The sequence below is a fragment of the Macaca mulatta genome, chromosome 9, assembly GCF_049350105.2.
Source record: "Macaca mulatta isolate MMU2019108-1 chromosome 9, T2T-MMU8v2.0, whole genome shotgun sequence".
Classification (NCBI taxonomy): Eukaryota; Metazoa; Chordata; class Mammalia; order Primates; family Cercopithecidae; genus Macaca; species Macaca mulatta.
In genome coordinates this window covers 137,923,324-137,937,992 of record NC_133414.1, presented here as the reverse complement: position 1 = coordinate 137,937,992, position 14,669 = coordinate 137,923,324, and the positions used below count along the sequence as shown (strand labels likewise).

The 14,669-nt window shown below is 39.7% G+C and overlaps 1 protein-coding gene across 1 annotated transcript in view; it reads left to right on the top strand.

Annotated features, from left to right (window-relative positions):
* DHX32 (DEAH-box helicase 32 (putative)) overlaps positions 1-14,669 on the top strand; it is a 56,330-nt gene that overhangs the window by 9,213 nt on the left and 32,448 nt on the right. Inside the window, exons 2-3 of the mRNA XM_015148438.3 lie at positions 5,778-5,868; positions 5,978-6,309. Coding sequence (XP_015003924.2) covers positions 6,028-6,309 — 282 coding nt within the window. The 5' untranslated portion in view covers positions 5,778-5,868; positions 5,978-6,027. The remainder of the gene's footprint in view (positions 1-5,777; positions 5,869-5,977; positions 6,310-14,669) is intronic.

Genomic DNA, 14,669 nt, shown 5'->3' with positions numbered 1-14,669 from the left:
TCAGCATCTGCAGTTTACAAGCGGTCCCACAAAGATGAGTGATCTGCTAGAGCCAGCATGATACATGCCATTGTCTGAATCTCAGTGCAGCTCTGTACTTTTCAACACGGTAACTCTTCTGAACTGATCAAGAAGAAAGCAGCTTGAATAAATGTTGACAAGGAGTTAATTTGGGGTTTGGGTGTATGATTCAAGGGAAGACCAGGAGCCTCTACAAATATTCCAGTTTTTGGGTTTGTGAGTCTTAAAGAATTCTACGAATAGCAAAAGTCTATCATATATCATAAACAGAAGGGAACAAAAAAGTCACATAAATCCAGAAACGTGGTGAATTCCTGATAGAAGTGTTTAAACTCTATGCAGCAATAGTAAGCTACCTTGAACTTAGCTAAGAGTGAAATAATGAAGGATGTAACTATGCAAGATAGACTGCAGTGGAGACACTAAGCCCCTGCTTCATGGAGCTCACATTCCAGTGGAGGGCACCAACAGAAAACAAAGAGGGAAAATATATACATTATGTTAGGTGGTGGTCTTAAGGAGAAAAAACGAAGCAGTTAAAGAGGTTAGGGAGTGGTTTTCGGGAGTGTGGGAGAGCGGTAAAAGTTTAGATAGGGTGGCCAGGGAAGCCTTTACTGAGCTGCCGTTTGGTAAAGATCTGTATGCAGTGAGGAAGCTAGCCATTTGGATATCTGAGGGAGGAACATTTCAGACATACAGAAGGGTGAGCACCAAGTCCCAGAGGCAGGCATCTGCCACGGTGTTTGAGGAATAGCAGGGCGCCGTCTGGCTGGGGAAGACTGAAGTAGGAGCTGTTGCACATGAGGGCGGAGAGGCAATGGGTCCAGGTCATACAGTGATTGTTGGTTCTCTTAAGGATTTTGGTTTTTCCCCAGAGTGAGATGAGAGGGAAAGTATTGGAGACTATTGAGCAGAGGAGACATGAGCTGGCTTTAATAGGATGACTCTGACTGCAGGCTTGAGACCTGACTGTAAGGGGCTAAGGGTAGAAGAAGGCTGATTAGGAGGCTATTGCAGTAATCCAGGTGAGAGGGGATAGTGGCTCAGACCGTGTTCACAGTAGAGGTTATGGGGCACTTGATATTTTTTGAAGGCAGAACTGACATGATTGAATATATTAGTTTTCTATTGCTCCTATAGAATTACCACAAATTGAGTGGTAATTTATTGTCTTACAGCTTCGTAGATCAGAAGTGGGTTGTCAGTCTCACTAGACTACAATCAAGGTGCCAGCAGGACTGTGTTCCTTTCTGGAAATTATAGGAGAGAATCTGTTTCCTTGCCTTTTCTAGCTCCTAGAGGTCACTCACATCATTCTTTGGCCATGGCCCCTTCCTCCACCTTCAGAGCCCACAACATTGCATCTCGCCAACCTTCTTCCATAGTCATATTTTCCTCTGGCTGTGGCTAAGAGGGTCTTCTGATCTTAAGACTCATGTAATTAGATTGGGCTCACCAGGATAGTCCAGGATAATCTTCCAATCTCAAGGTTATTAATTTAATCACATCTGCAGAGTCCCTTTTGCCATGCGAAGTACATGTTCATAGGTTCCAGGGATTCCTACATGCGCATCTTTGGAGGCCATTCTACATACTGCATCAAAGGACCAGATGTGGGATTTAAGATAGAGAAAAATCAAGGGTAACTTCAAATATTTTGATCTGAGCAGCTGGAAGGAAATAATTAACTGAGATTGGGGGGACCAGATTTGTGGCTTTGCGGTAAATGTTGGGAGCTCAGTTGCAGGCGTGTAAAGTCTGAGTTTCCTATTAAATATCCAAGTGGAAGATGATGCATAGGTAGTTGAATACATGACAATAAAGTTTAGATCAATGGATCCTAAGGACAGATACACCCATACATCCATGTGTGGATGGCACTAAAGCCATAAGATGAGATGAGACCACTCAGGCCCTATTAAAGAGAGAAAGGGGAAGAGAGGTCCAGGTACTAAGCATTGGGAAACTTCCAGATATCTACCGAGTGCTAAAATTATTTATTTGGGAATTTGATAGGTGAAAAGCATGCAGTAATATTGGCTTGAATACAGAAAAAAAAGCACAAAAGAGGAGCACTGAATGATGAAACATAAGAAGTTACTCAGGACGAATTAATGCTTTTGCTTCACTTAATGCCTTACAAACTTTGTCTTTCCATTTCTGTGAACTGTATTTCTAGAATTACTGGACCAGAGCCAAACACATAAATGACTAAGACATAGCTTCATCTTACATCGACTTCTAATTCTACTTTGTGAAGGTTGTCTGTTAATTAGATATGTATTATTTTCATGGATGCATGTTTAAGAGCTGTAATAGATTCTTTTCAAATGGCTGTCCTTGACAAAGTATGCTGTCTACAATATACATGTATGATAGCTTTGAAAGGAGTGAACGTCAGTGTTTCAGATTTAAATTTCTTGTAGTGGAATGTAGTTTATACCGATAACAGAACAGTTATTAAACTTTATTTTGAGTGACATCTAACCTACCATATTATTTGTTTCTCTTTCTTTAGACTGGTACTGTTAAATTTGCCAATGGCCAAGACAGATCTTTTGTACATATTTAATTACCTCTCGGAAAAAATATTTACACAGCTTACACCAGTTGCAAGATGAATAAGGAGAGGTGTATGAATGTTATTGGAGTCAATGGGCCCAAAACTCAGCCTCTAGCTGGGTCTCAGCCATTCCACCCTCCAAATTTGGAATCCAAACCATAGAGCAGCAAAAAGTCCCTCTGAGTAGTCAAAATCAAAGTCTGTAAATGTCATAGCTTTGTGCCTCAGACTCATTGGATTCAATGGTAGAGTCCTTTGTGGACTCAAGCTTTACAAATGTGTCTGTCAAACAAGCTTGTCTGGCTTCTAATGCACTGGTTAGGAGAGCAGGTTAGAAAGGCAGAGAAGAGCCTCACAAGGTAAGGGGCCACACACCACACTGCGGCATTGGTTCTGAGTCCCCAGAGAAGAGCAGGGCTCCAGGAGAGCAGTCTGGTCTTTGGCCTCTGTAGATTTCAGAGACATCTGAGGACATCATTCTGTTTTGGTAACTGATGTAATGGTGACCTTGAGTCACGAAGAAAAAGTTAAATTTTGAGTATAGTTTATATAAGAAGGCAGAAGTTTGGTTATCTGTTTCTGCAATTCAAACTACCCTGGAACGTAGTAGCTTACAAAAACAGTGACCATTTGTTATCTCATGATACTCTGGGTTGTATGGGCTACTGTGGGTGCTGCTTCTGTTCAGTTGGCTGGGGTTGCAGTCATCTGGAGGCTTGACTGGGCTGGAGCATCTTAGGCAGCTTATTCACATGGTTGGGGGTTTGTGCTGCTGTGGACTGGAAGTTCAGCTTTGGTCTCTTCCCCGTGGCTTGGGCTTGGGTACCTCACAGAATGACAGCTGGTTCCAAAGAGGAGTGTTTCAAGCATGAGAATATCTTGGAAGTGATTCAGTATCACTTACCTGCATTCTTTTGGTCATAGTGAGTCACAGGGCCAGCTCAGATTCAAGCCAAGAGGAAATAGACTGTACCTCTCCATTTGGAACAGTGGCAAATAATCTGTGGCCATCTTTAATTCCACCATAACAGAGAAGTGGTTAAGGCTAATGTGTGTGGATACGTTGCATAATGTGTGATGAAGGGGCCAGGTAAGTCTCAGGTCTTTAGAAAGAAGACTATTCAGAAAACTTGATTATTTCCTCAGGGTTCAAAGTGGTCAATGCTTTATAAGTAAGATTTTACTGTAATTATAAGATTATTACATACTTAGGGAGTATTATAAATTAAGAGAAACATTTCTATTTGGTAAAAATAATAGCTGTTCTTTTTTTTTTTTAAGGTAAAACAGTTAAGAAATACTACCTAAGGCAATCAGTGGTTATAATATTTAATAGCAATTTAATTTACATGTAGGCTGAGAACCCTTGGAAGGGATTCTAATCAGAACAAAAGAAAAATAGAATATAAAATTAAATTTTAACTTCTCTTAAGCAGTAGAATTTTCTGATTCTTGGATACCTTCCCAGAGTTAGCTTGTGCTATGATCTGAAGCTACTGTGCTTCCTGGAGCTATTCTGTGGGTCTACTCTCACCTTATAGAGGCAGTGAAGAGTTCTGAAGTGAATCCATATTACAACATTTCTGTTATGCCTTTGTAATTCCATTTTAATTTTCAAACACTGGCTTTCAGATGAATTTTTAAGAACTCTACTTGGGAAGAGCTGTAAAGTTCTTCTCCCCCTCTGATTATTTATCTCTAAACTAGCTTATTCGTCTGTGAGTTTTAAAACTTTCTATCCTGCTCTTGCTGCCATCTTCAAAATATCCTTTATATGTATATCTAGTGCCTAGTTTACTCATCTAATAAGCCCTTAGAAGACACTCAGCAAATGTTTTTTGAGTGACTGATTGTTGCCCTGGAGCCTGTCTTGACCAATGGAGAGAGAGCTTCTCTTACCACTTACTAATTAGGAACTAGCCATTGGGCACACTGGCTCTAACAATCTAAAGGAATAACTAAGGTAAATCAGGTGATCTGAAAAGAGCAATAACTTACAAAATATCATGAACTGTATTTTACTATTCTTTTTAACTTGAGTTTTCTTTTTCATTTGTACCTGGTTAGTATGAAAAGGGGCTTATTTCCAGCAACACTAATAGAATTTTTCTTTTTAATCACTAGTAATTGGAAGAGGAAAGACCCTTCACCTGACATGTGGAGACTTAAGTTATTGCTATAAATCTTGCTCTTTCTTGGGTGATTTCTCTTCATTTAAATTAAAAGTTGTCCTTAATGGCTTCTTGGACCTGACATGTTGGGCTCAAGACCCAAGAATCTCAAGAAATATGCTAGAGATTTCTGGTTTAATTAAACAAAAGACCTTATTAATAAAAGCCAGCCAGCTGGGCACGGTGGCTCACATTTGAAATCCCAGCACTTTGGGAGACCGAGGAGGACAGATCACTTGAGCCCAGGAGTTTGAGCCTAGCCTGGGCAACAAGGCAAAACTCCATCTCTACAAAAAAGTACAGAAATTAGCTGGACATAGTGGTGTACACCTGTAGTCCCAGCTACTCAGGAGGCTGAGGCAAGGGGATAACTTGAGCCTGGGAGGTTGAGGCTGCAGTGAGCCATGATCGTGCGCCACTGCATCCAGCCTGGGTGACAGAGTGAGACCCTGTCTCTAAATATATACACACACACACACACACACACATATATATAAGCCAACCATAACCACATACGGAAGGAAGTAATAAATTCATTCCCCTCTCTTGAAAAGTTTTAAAAATGTTTTTTTATTAAAGGATTTCTTAATAATAGACTTTCCTGTAGCCTGTGTTAGAGGAACACTCACCAGGCCTTCACAGTTCTTTCCTTTTATAGTGTCCAGCTCCTCTTTTGACATGGGATTAGGTGACCACGTGATTGATTAGCCTCACAATCACAATCCTGTCCCTCCTGTTGCTTTCCATTCACAGTTGATCAAGACGCAGAGCCTGTGATAGAGGTCAGGCAGAGAGCACGAGGCCCAGTGCAGTCATTTTCTGAACCAGCCAGGAAATACAGGAACCGACCAAACTTTAAACACCAGCCTAAATTATTCCTGTTCTTTTAAGCAGGCAGCAGAAATGACAGAAACCCGTTAACAGAAAAAAATAATGCTTTTCATTTGAATGCCTATGCATTTTCTTTTTAACTTGTATGTGTTCCTAATTTTCCTTACTCTTTTTGTTTGTTTGTTTCTTAGTTTGGTTTATTGACAATCATTTACAATGCCGAAGAGTGCTGTAGTGAGGAGCCAGCACAGTGGATAACACAGCAACGAAGAACAGATGCAGGTTTGAGGAATTTAACTTGCTAAAACCTTGAACTGAAGTCTTAGAGATTGGGACATATGGGTTTGTATAAATAGGCTTTTAAGCCCTCTTTGCAATGGGTTACTGATAGGAGAAACTTGTTTGCGGAATGTCAGCTGCGTGAGCTCACTGTTGGACAAGATGGAAGAAGAAGGGCTGGAGTGTCCAAACTCTTCCCCTGAAAAACGCTATTTTCCTGAATCCCTGGATTCCAGCAATGGGGATGAGGAAGAGGTTTTGGCCTGTGAGGATTTGGAACTTAACCCCTTTGATGGATTGCCATATTCATCACGTTATTATAAACTTCTGAAAGAAAGGGAAGATCTTCCTATATGGAAAGAAAAATACTCCTTTATGGAGAAACTGCTTCAAAATCAAATCGTGATTGTTTCAGGAGATGCTAAATGTGGTAAGAGCTCTCAGGTGAGTAACCACTACAAAAAATAATTTGCTGTATGTGTTCATTTTGCAATTATTATTTAATGACATGTCACAGCCTGGTGTTCTAATAATAATGTCTAAAACATAAAACAAAACATTATTCAGATAAAATAATTAAATCACTTACCTAATTTTATTAATTTTACTAATGCTCGCTGAAAAGTTAATATCTATGTAGAAATTAATTGTGTTTAGGGTACCACTGAATTGTCTATAAAGTAGTATTAAAATTACTCAAATGATCTCATTGTGTGTATTATATTTTAAAAGATGTGATGCGTGTTATTTCCTCACCCTGGGTATGGGGATTAACTGCTCTGTTTCAGTGCCCAGTGGTCTGAGAATCCAGATATGTGGATATGCTTGTTAGTGAAGCTTCCTGAGCTACTGAAATCAAACGCACAAGGAAATTCTGATTTTCCTGACTATGAGAAATAACTGAGCAACCAAATATGATCCAGGCCTGGGGCCACACACTTTGGGGTCCAAGATGGGGGAAAGAATTAGGATCATTAAGAGATAAACCTAGGGATATTAAAATACTAAAGAGTTAGAGAAGGCACAGTGGCTTACATCTGTAATCCCGCTACTTTGGGAGACCAAGGTGGGCAGATCACTTGAGCCCAGGAGTTCGAGACCAGCCTGGGCAACATGGCAAAACGCCATCTCTACAAAGAATGAGTATGGTGCCACATGCCTGTCGTCCCAGCTACTTGGGAAGCTGAGGTGAGATAATCACCTGAACCTGGGAAGTTGAGGCTGTAGTGAGCCGTGATCCTGCCACTGCACTCCAGCCTGGGCAATGTGAGACCCTGTCTCAAAAAAAAAAAAAAAAAAAAAAAGAAAGTTTATTTGAGCAAAGAATGACTCATGAATTAGGCAACACTCGAACCACTGGAGGTTAGTGAGCCTCACTGCAGCAGCAAGGGCAGTGAGCTTTTATAGGCTGAACATGAAAGTAAGACAAAAGACATTTAAATTGGTTAGAGTGGAAAGTTCTTAGTTAGGGAATAGTCGGCAGTTTCTGATTGGTAAAGTCTAGTATGGTTTTATGTTTACATTGGACTTTGGTTTGCTTATGTGGGACCTTAGAGCTCTGGCATTGCCTCAGCCTAATGGCCTCCCAATTAAAGTTTGTTTCTTTGCTTTTTTAACGGGATAGTGGGCCAGGTGCAGTGGTTCACACCTATAATTCCATCACTTTGGGAGGCTGAGGCAGGAGGATTGCTTGAGTCCAGCAGTTTGAGACCAGCCTGGGCAATATGGCAAGATCCCATCTTTACAAAAAATTTAAAAAATTAGCTGGGCATGGTGATGTGTGCCTGTGCTCCCAGCTACCCAAGAGGCTGAGGCAGAAGGATCACTTGAGCCCATGAGGTCAAGCCTGCAGTGAGCCATGTTCATGCCACTGTACTTCTGCCTGGGCAACAGAGCAAGACCCCATTCCCCCCCCCCAAAAAAAACAAAAAACAAGAAAAAGATGGGCACAGTGGCTCACGCCTGTAATCTCAGCACTTTGGGAGGCTGAGACGGGCAGATCACAAGGTCAGGAGTTCAAGACCAGCCTGTCTGATATGGTGAAACCCCGACTCTACTAAAAAAATACAAAAATTAGCTGGGCATGGTGGCGCACACCTGTAGTCCTAGCTACTTGGGAGGCTGAGGCAGGAGAACTGCTTGAATCCGGGAGGTGGAGGTTGCAGCGGGCTGAGATCATGCCACTGCACTCCAGCTTGGGTGACAGAGTGAGACGCCATCAAAAACAAACAAACAAACAAAAAAAACACCAAAAAAAACAGGATAGTGCAGACGCGGAAAAAATATAATAATTTTCTCTGTCCTTTATAACTCTTATCTGAGGCTCCCTGTAACAAAAGACAAATTAACAGAAGAAAAACAAGCAGAAGTGTATTAATATGTATGCCTCATGTGTACATGGGAAAAACCCCAGAGAAATGAGTAAGTCTCTAGAGTAGATCTCAAAGAAAGCATTTAAATTTTGGGCTTAAATACCATCATTCTCTAAAACAAAGTAAAAAAGGTTGTGGGGAACAAGCCTTTAAGATGAGATGGCCAGGAAAAGCACCTTAAATGAAAGTGAAGTTTGTTATGAAGCTGTAAGTCAATGTGTTCTCTACTTAGTCATCTCCTCCTGGTGCACAGAGGGAGATATCCTTATAAGTAGAGATTTCTTGTATAGGCACAAATTTATCTTTAAAAAGGCAACTTTTCAGAGCTATTCCTATGTCTGCACTTTCTCAAAATGTGCAAAAGCAGCATATTTTGAGGTCACATATTCTGGTCTCCTTCAGTCATATTCAGGTATGTTCTGAGCCCCAACATTAGATAGTTAATAAATACTTATTATTCAGTTTGTTGTTGTATTTGAACTTCAAGTTTTGGTTCAAGTGAGATCCATATTTTACTCTTAAGTTTTAAAGCAAGCAACCGGTATTTTTATCATGAAATTCATTTCTAGATTCTGGTGATGGAAGAATTAGAATAGACAATGTAGTGTGAATAATGAGAAGTCCTGTTTCTCTTAGAGAAGTTATGAATAGATCTAGTAGAATAGGCTATGGTCTAATATAATAGAATTAGAATCTGATGGAACCCCTTCATTTTTTTAGATGAATAAACTGTGGCCCGGAAGGATTTGATAATTTTTCTATCTAATGTCAGTAGCTTTCTGAATTGGAGTTAAAAGAATATTTTCCACTATAAATTGTTGCTTCCAAGTTGTTTATTATCTCTAGAGTTTACCTATTTTATTATCATTGTTATTTTTTGAGACAGAGTCTTGCTGTCAGCCAGGCTGGAATGCAGTGGAGCAATCTTGGCTCACTGCAACCTCCACCTCCCAGGTTCAAGCAATTCTTGTGCCTCAGCCTCTTGAGTAGCTGGGATTACAGGCATGTGCCATCATGCTCGGCTAATTTTTGTATTTTTGGTAGAGTCAGGGTTTCACCATGTTGGCCAGGCTGGTCTCGAACTCCAGGGCTCAAGCGATCCTCCCACCTTGGCCTCCCAAAGTGCTGGGATTACAGACATGAGCCACTGTACCTGGCCTAAAGTTAAATTACTTTAGAGGTAATTTGAAAAGAGAAGGGCTGGACAACAGATTTTTTAAATCTAATTTACAGCTGCCAGTATCAAGGGTTTATTATGATTTGTTCTTTGCTATGCTGTTATTGTTATAACAAACAATTTCAGTTCATTGCGAGAAGCTAACGATGAGAACTGAATGAGTATAATTTTCCTAGTTTCTGTGGACAAATAACATGTTGAAAAAATGTGTTTTTATTTTACAATAATTTCAAACTTACAAAAAGTTGCAAAACCAGTACAAAGATTTTCCATATGTTGTTCACCCCGATTCCCCAAATGTAAGATTTTACCGTATAAACTGTATCTTTACCTCCCTGCCCCCTCCATACATTCATACACATTTTTATTCTGAACCATTTAGGAGTAAATTGAGGACATGATGCCCTTTGCCTCCAAATACTTAACACAGTATTTACTGAAAAATAGTGTATAGCCATAATATAATTATCAAAATCTGGAATTTAATGTTGATATCTAATTATTATCTGAATTCTAGACATTCACATTTAATCAGTTTCCCACTGATAGCCTTTATAATCACAGAAAAAAAAATTGTTTTTCTGGTCTAAAATCCAATCTAAAATTATATTGCATTTTATTGTCATTTTTTAAAGTCTCCTTTAATCTGAAACAACTCCCCACTCTCTCCTTGTCCTTTATGACCTTGATATTTTTGAAGAGCACAGGTTATATATTCTGCAGAACGTCCCTCAGTTTGAACATGTCTGATGTTTCCTTAGGGTTAGGTTCAGGCTCTACATTTGTGGCAAGAAGATCACAGAAGTTTTGTGTATCCTTCTCAGTGCCTCATATCAGAAGGTACAAGATGTCAGTTTTGCCCATGCTGGTGATGTTAAATCTGATCTTGGTAAGGTGGTGTCTGCCTGGTTCTTTATTGAAAAGTTAATAATTTCCCTCTAATCATTTAATAGATACATATTTTGAGAGTATATAAATATGTTTCTCATTATACATTTGTAAGCACCCAATGGGTTCATCTTGTTTGTTGTCCAGATAGAGCCAATTTATCAAGACAAGGGAATTGAAATAGAGAATGAATTTAATACACATAAAGCTGGCTAAACAGAAGACAGGAGTTTTACTATTACTCACATCAGCCTCTTTGTCAATTTGGATGCTGGAGTTTTTCAAGGATAGTTTGGTGGGTAGGGGGCTAGGGAATGGGTACTGCTGATTGGCTGAGGATGCAGTCACAGAGGTGTGGAAAACAGCCCTCATGTGCTGAGTCCACTTCTGGGTAGGGACAACAGAGGAGTTACTGGTCTGTCCAGTTACAGGCCCATCCAGTTGTCAAAAATGCAAAAACCTGAAAAGACATCTCAGAAGGCCAATCTTAGTTTCTATCATAGTGATGTTATTTACAGGGAGGTTACAAATCTTGTGACCTCTGGAATAATGACTGGTAATCATTTAACTACACTTACATCTTGGCAGAATTCAGGCCCCTCTCATCCTCCTAACCTGGTGTCCTTTCATTAGTTTTACAAAGGCGGTTTCATTTTTCTATTATCATTTAAACTGTAAACTAAATGTCTCCAAAAGTTAGCTTGGCCCACTGCAGGAATGGTTAAGGGCAGTTTGGGAGTGAAAGGCAAGATGGAGTTGGTCAGGTCAGATCTCCTTCACCATCATAATTTTCTCACTGTTACAATTTCTGCAAAGGCAGTTTCACATTCATCCACTAGTGTTAGCATTTTTGGTGATTCTTACCTTTGAATTATTACATTAGTAGTAACCAAAGATGATTGTTCTAATTCTGACATGCCTTCTACACATTATTTAGAATTTTTCTGTAAGGCTGAGCTTTCTCTCCTTCATCATTTATTTGTATCAGTGTGGACTCAAATTCTTATTTTATTCTATGGGTTATAATGTATTACTAAGCCAACTTTATTGTTCAAATTGCCCCTGATGTGACTTCTCTGTCCTTTTGACATTTCCCCATTATTTCTGAGCACGTCTTTGCTTTCTGGCTCAGTAAGATGTTCCAGGTTCATCTAGTACATTCCCCATGCCAGTGTAGGGAAACCAATTTTTTTTTTCTCCAGGAGTCCTGGTTCCTTTTAGTGGTGAACTGTGTTTTGAAACCAACATCTGGACACTAAGTACCCATTACCATTGGTTTATCATTGCTTTTTTTTTTTTTTTTTTTTTTTTTGAGACAGGGTTTCATTCTGTCACCCAGGCTGGAGTGCAGTGGCATGATGACAGCTCACTGCAACCTTGACATCCTGGGCTCAAGTGATCCTCCCACCTCAGCCTTTAGAGTAGTTGGGACTACAGGTGTATGCCACTACACTCAACTAATTTTTGTATTTTTTGTAGAGACAGGGTTGTGTCATGTTGCCCAGGTTGGTCTTGGACTCCTGGACGCAAGTAATCTGCCTGCCTTGGCCTCCCAAAGTGCTGGAATTGTAGGCATGAGCCACTTCACCCAGCCTATCATTGCTTTTAGGCCATCTCAGTGGACACAACAAGGAAATAAATGTATGTGAATGCAATACACACATATCTCATTCTGTCTGTCCACCTATCTATGGCTCTGTTTCTCTCTCTAGCTCTATTTCTGTCTTTCTCTATTTCTATGTATTTCTATGTTCTTACCTCTCATATTTTTTATCTATCTTTCTATGTCTTAAAAACCATGAGTTTGTGCTGATGCCTCTGATTCCAGTTTAGCACTAGAGGATTTATTCTAGCCTTCCCAGTTTTCATATCCATCACTTCTCTATGAGAAACAGGACTTCACATTATTCACACTATCTTTACCTGTTCTCAGATTGAACAAGTAAAGATACTTGAAAGAACAATTCTTACTGTAGTTTCAGAATTGCTCATCCACACTGCAGTTTAAAAAAATTTTTAATATACTTCTTGAGTTTTCTTTTAGAATTTATCATCTTCAAGAGCAAGAATTGTTATATATTATATGTTATATTAATACCTAGCAATGGCTTATCTTGTCATTTTTAATCTCTCAATTATTTCAATAAATTATGCTTATTTTCTGTTAATTGGGACGACATGTATCTTCAAGGTGAGAAAAATCAAAATAGTACTCAAATAAGAAAATGGATCTATTCTAAACTAATTTAGATAGTGGGAGCGTTGGTTGTTTTCTGAAAACAACTTGGTTTTTGTTGTTGTTGTTTTAACAGTTTGCAAGAATATTTTCTTGTTCCTCAGAGTTTTAAACCTTTCAAGAGAAAAGTCTTTCTTTAGAGCCAAGCTTGGTCCTAAAGATTTCATCTGTCTTCAGTGCAGAAGTGTGAAGTCTATTTTATGACTGCCCCAGAGAAACAGAGGACAATTTCCCATGTGTTTATAGAATCTTTTCCTATGACATTTTTTGCAGACAAGTTATGAAAGATCCTGAAAGAGAAACATCTCTAGAAGTGTCTATTTTGCTTGTTTCTCCTTCTCTAGCTTTTGTCCTGAAATTTCCCATGAATGGATGGGTCGGTGAGGTGAATAAGCATGATATAACAAAGAATTAACTTAGATACTAAGAAGCTGTATAGCTTAGAACATCTGTACTTTTATTGACTGGGTAAACTTGTTCACCATTTTCTACTGGTAGATTCTACCTGTATTCACTCAAAACCAAGATATATGTGAATTGTGTTACCCAGGGATGTGTGACATTTGATTTAGAAGGGGCCTCGCTCCTCAGTAATGGATTCTGATATATTGGCTCACTTTGGGTGGGATGGCTGCCTTAGGGGCATACTCAGGCATAGGCATTTTATACAAGAATGTTGTTGAAACCATTAAAACTTACAAACTTAAAAACCATGAGTTTGTGTGAATTTGGGTGAATTGGTGGTCTTTTAGATTCCTTTCAACTTGTGGATTCTGTTTTTCTGGTACTGAAATTAAAGGGAGTGATTGGGACCTTGGCATTAGCTGCAGGATTGGTGGTCCTAGAGACATTAAGAGAAGAAAGCAGAAGAGGACTCAGGCCCTGATGGACAAACTGATAATCAAAAGTAAGGGATTAGAGGCTTTTGGGACTAGTATGTGTCTAACAGAACAGTAGTTTGTGTCTCATGGAGGTCCTTTTTTTTCTCACTTCATTTATTCTCATTTAACTATATTAAATTATAGTTAACTGTATTATCCATTAGATGAGGTGAAACAATCACTGGCAGTAGATGGAAAGGACAAAGTTCTACGCTAGCATAGCTCATGCAGAGGTCCTCTTGCCACAATGGCAGTGATGAGACCATACATGGATACGTGATGCTGCTGCTGCTCCCTTGATTCTGATCTGGATCTGGTTGCAGATTCTTATAGGAGATCTCCCTACAGCCCACCCCAAAGACCCCGGGCCCCAGCTCTCCCAGAACCCAGCGGCCCAACCTCTGTGTGCTGCCCGGAGTCGGGAATGGAGCATCTTTGCTTCACTGTCTGAATTTGCAAGTTGTAGAACTGCAGTTGCTAACTTAGGCTGATAAAGCCTTATTTAGATTAGATTTTGATTACCCAGAGGACTCCTCTTACCTACTGTCATAGCAGCAGATTGGCCAGAGTGTTGGTGATTTCCTTTCAGGCAGGCAATAAGAGGCCAGGGATGCACATTCTCATGCCTCGATTGCTTACCCTGCATGCCCCGGAGTTGGTTCCAACTGGGCTTTGGGACAGAGCATAGGGCAGGCCCCACTGCTCTGGCTTTATGCAAATGGCACATCAGAAGTACAGAAAACTGCATTTAGAAAATGGATTGAGAAGCGCGAAAAAAAGTATTCGGTGAGTTCAGAATAAAAAGATGTGAAGTATTGATTCTAGTTAGGGAGCATTTCCAGACCAAATGTATAAATCAGAGGGTTGCATATCACCAAACTCCCAGATAAATTACTGTGAAAATAGGCTTTTTTTATGTGTTAGAGGAGCAGTTTTCTGTTTCTTCACCATACTGTGCAACTTCTGCTAAGTACTCAGTCACAAAGTGACACAGAATTCAGTGTTTCTCTGAAAAAAGTTAAAGCCAAATGATTCATAGAAAGGTACAACTATTTAAGCTTTTCTAGTTCCCATAGTGCCAACTTGGCAGTTAGTCCATCCAGAATAATGTTTTTTAATACTAGGGGGGAATATCTTCCAAAGAGGAACCATGGGGCAGAAACAAAACCTCTAACAGGCATGTAATTCATTAGTGAGAAGACAAAGATGCAACCGGGACAATGAAGAAGTCGCTAAGTAGTACCCGGAAG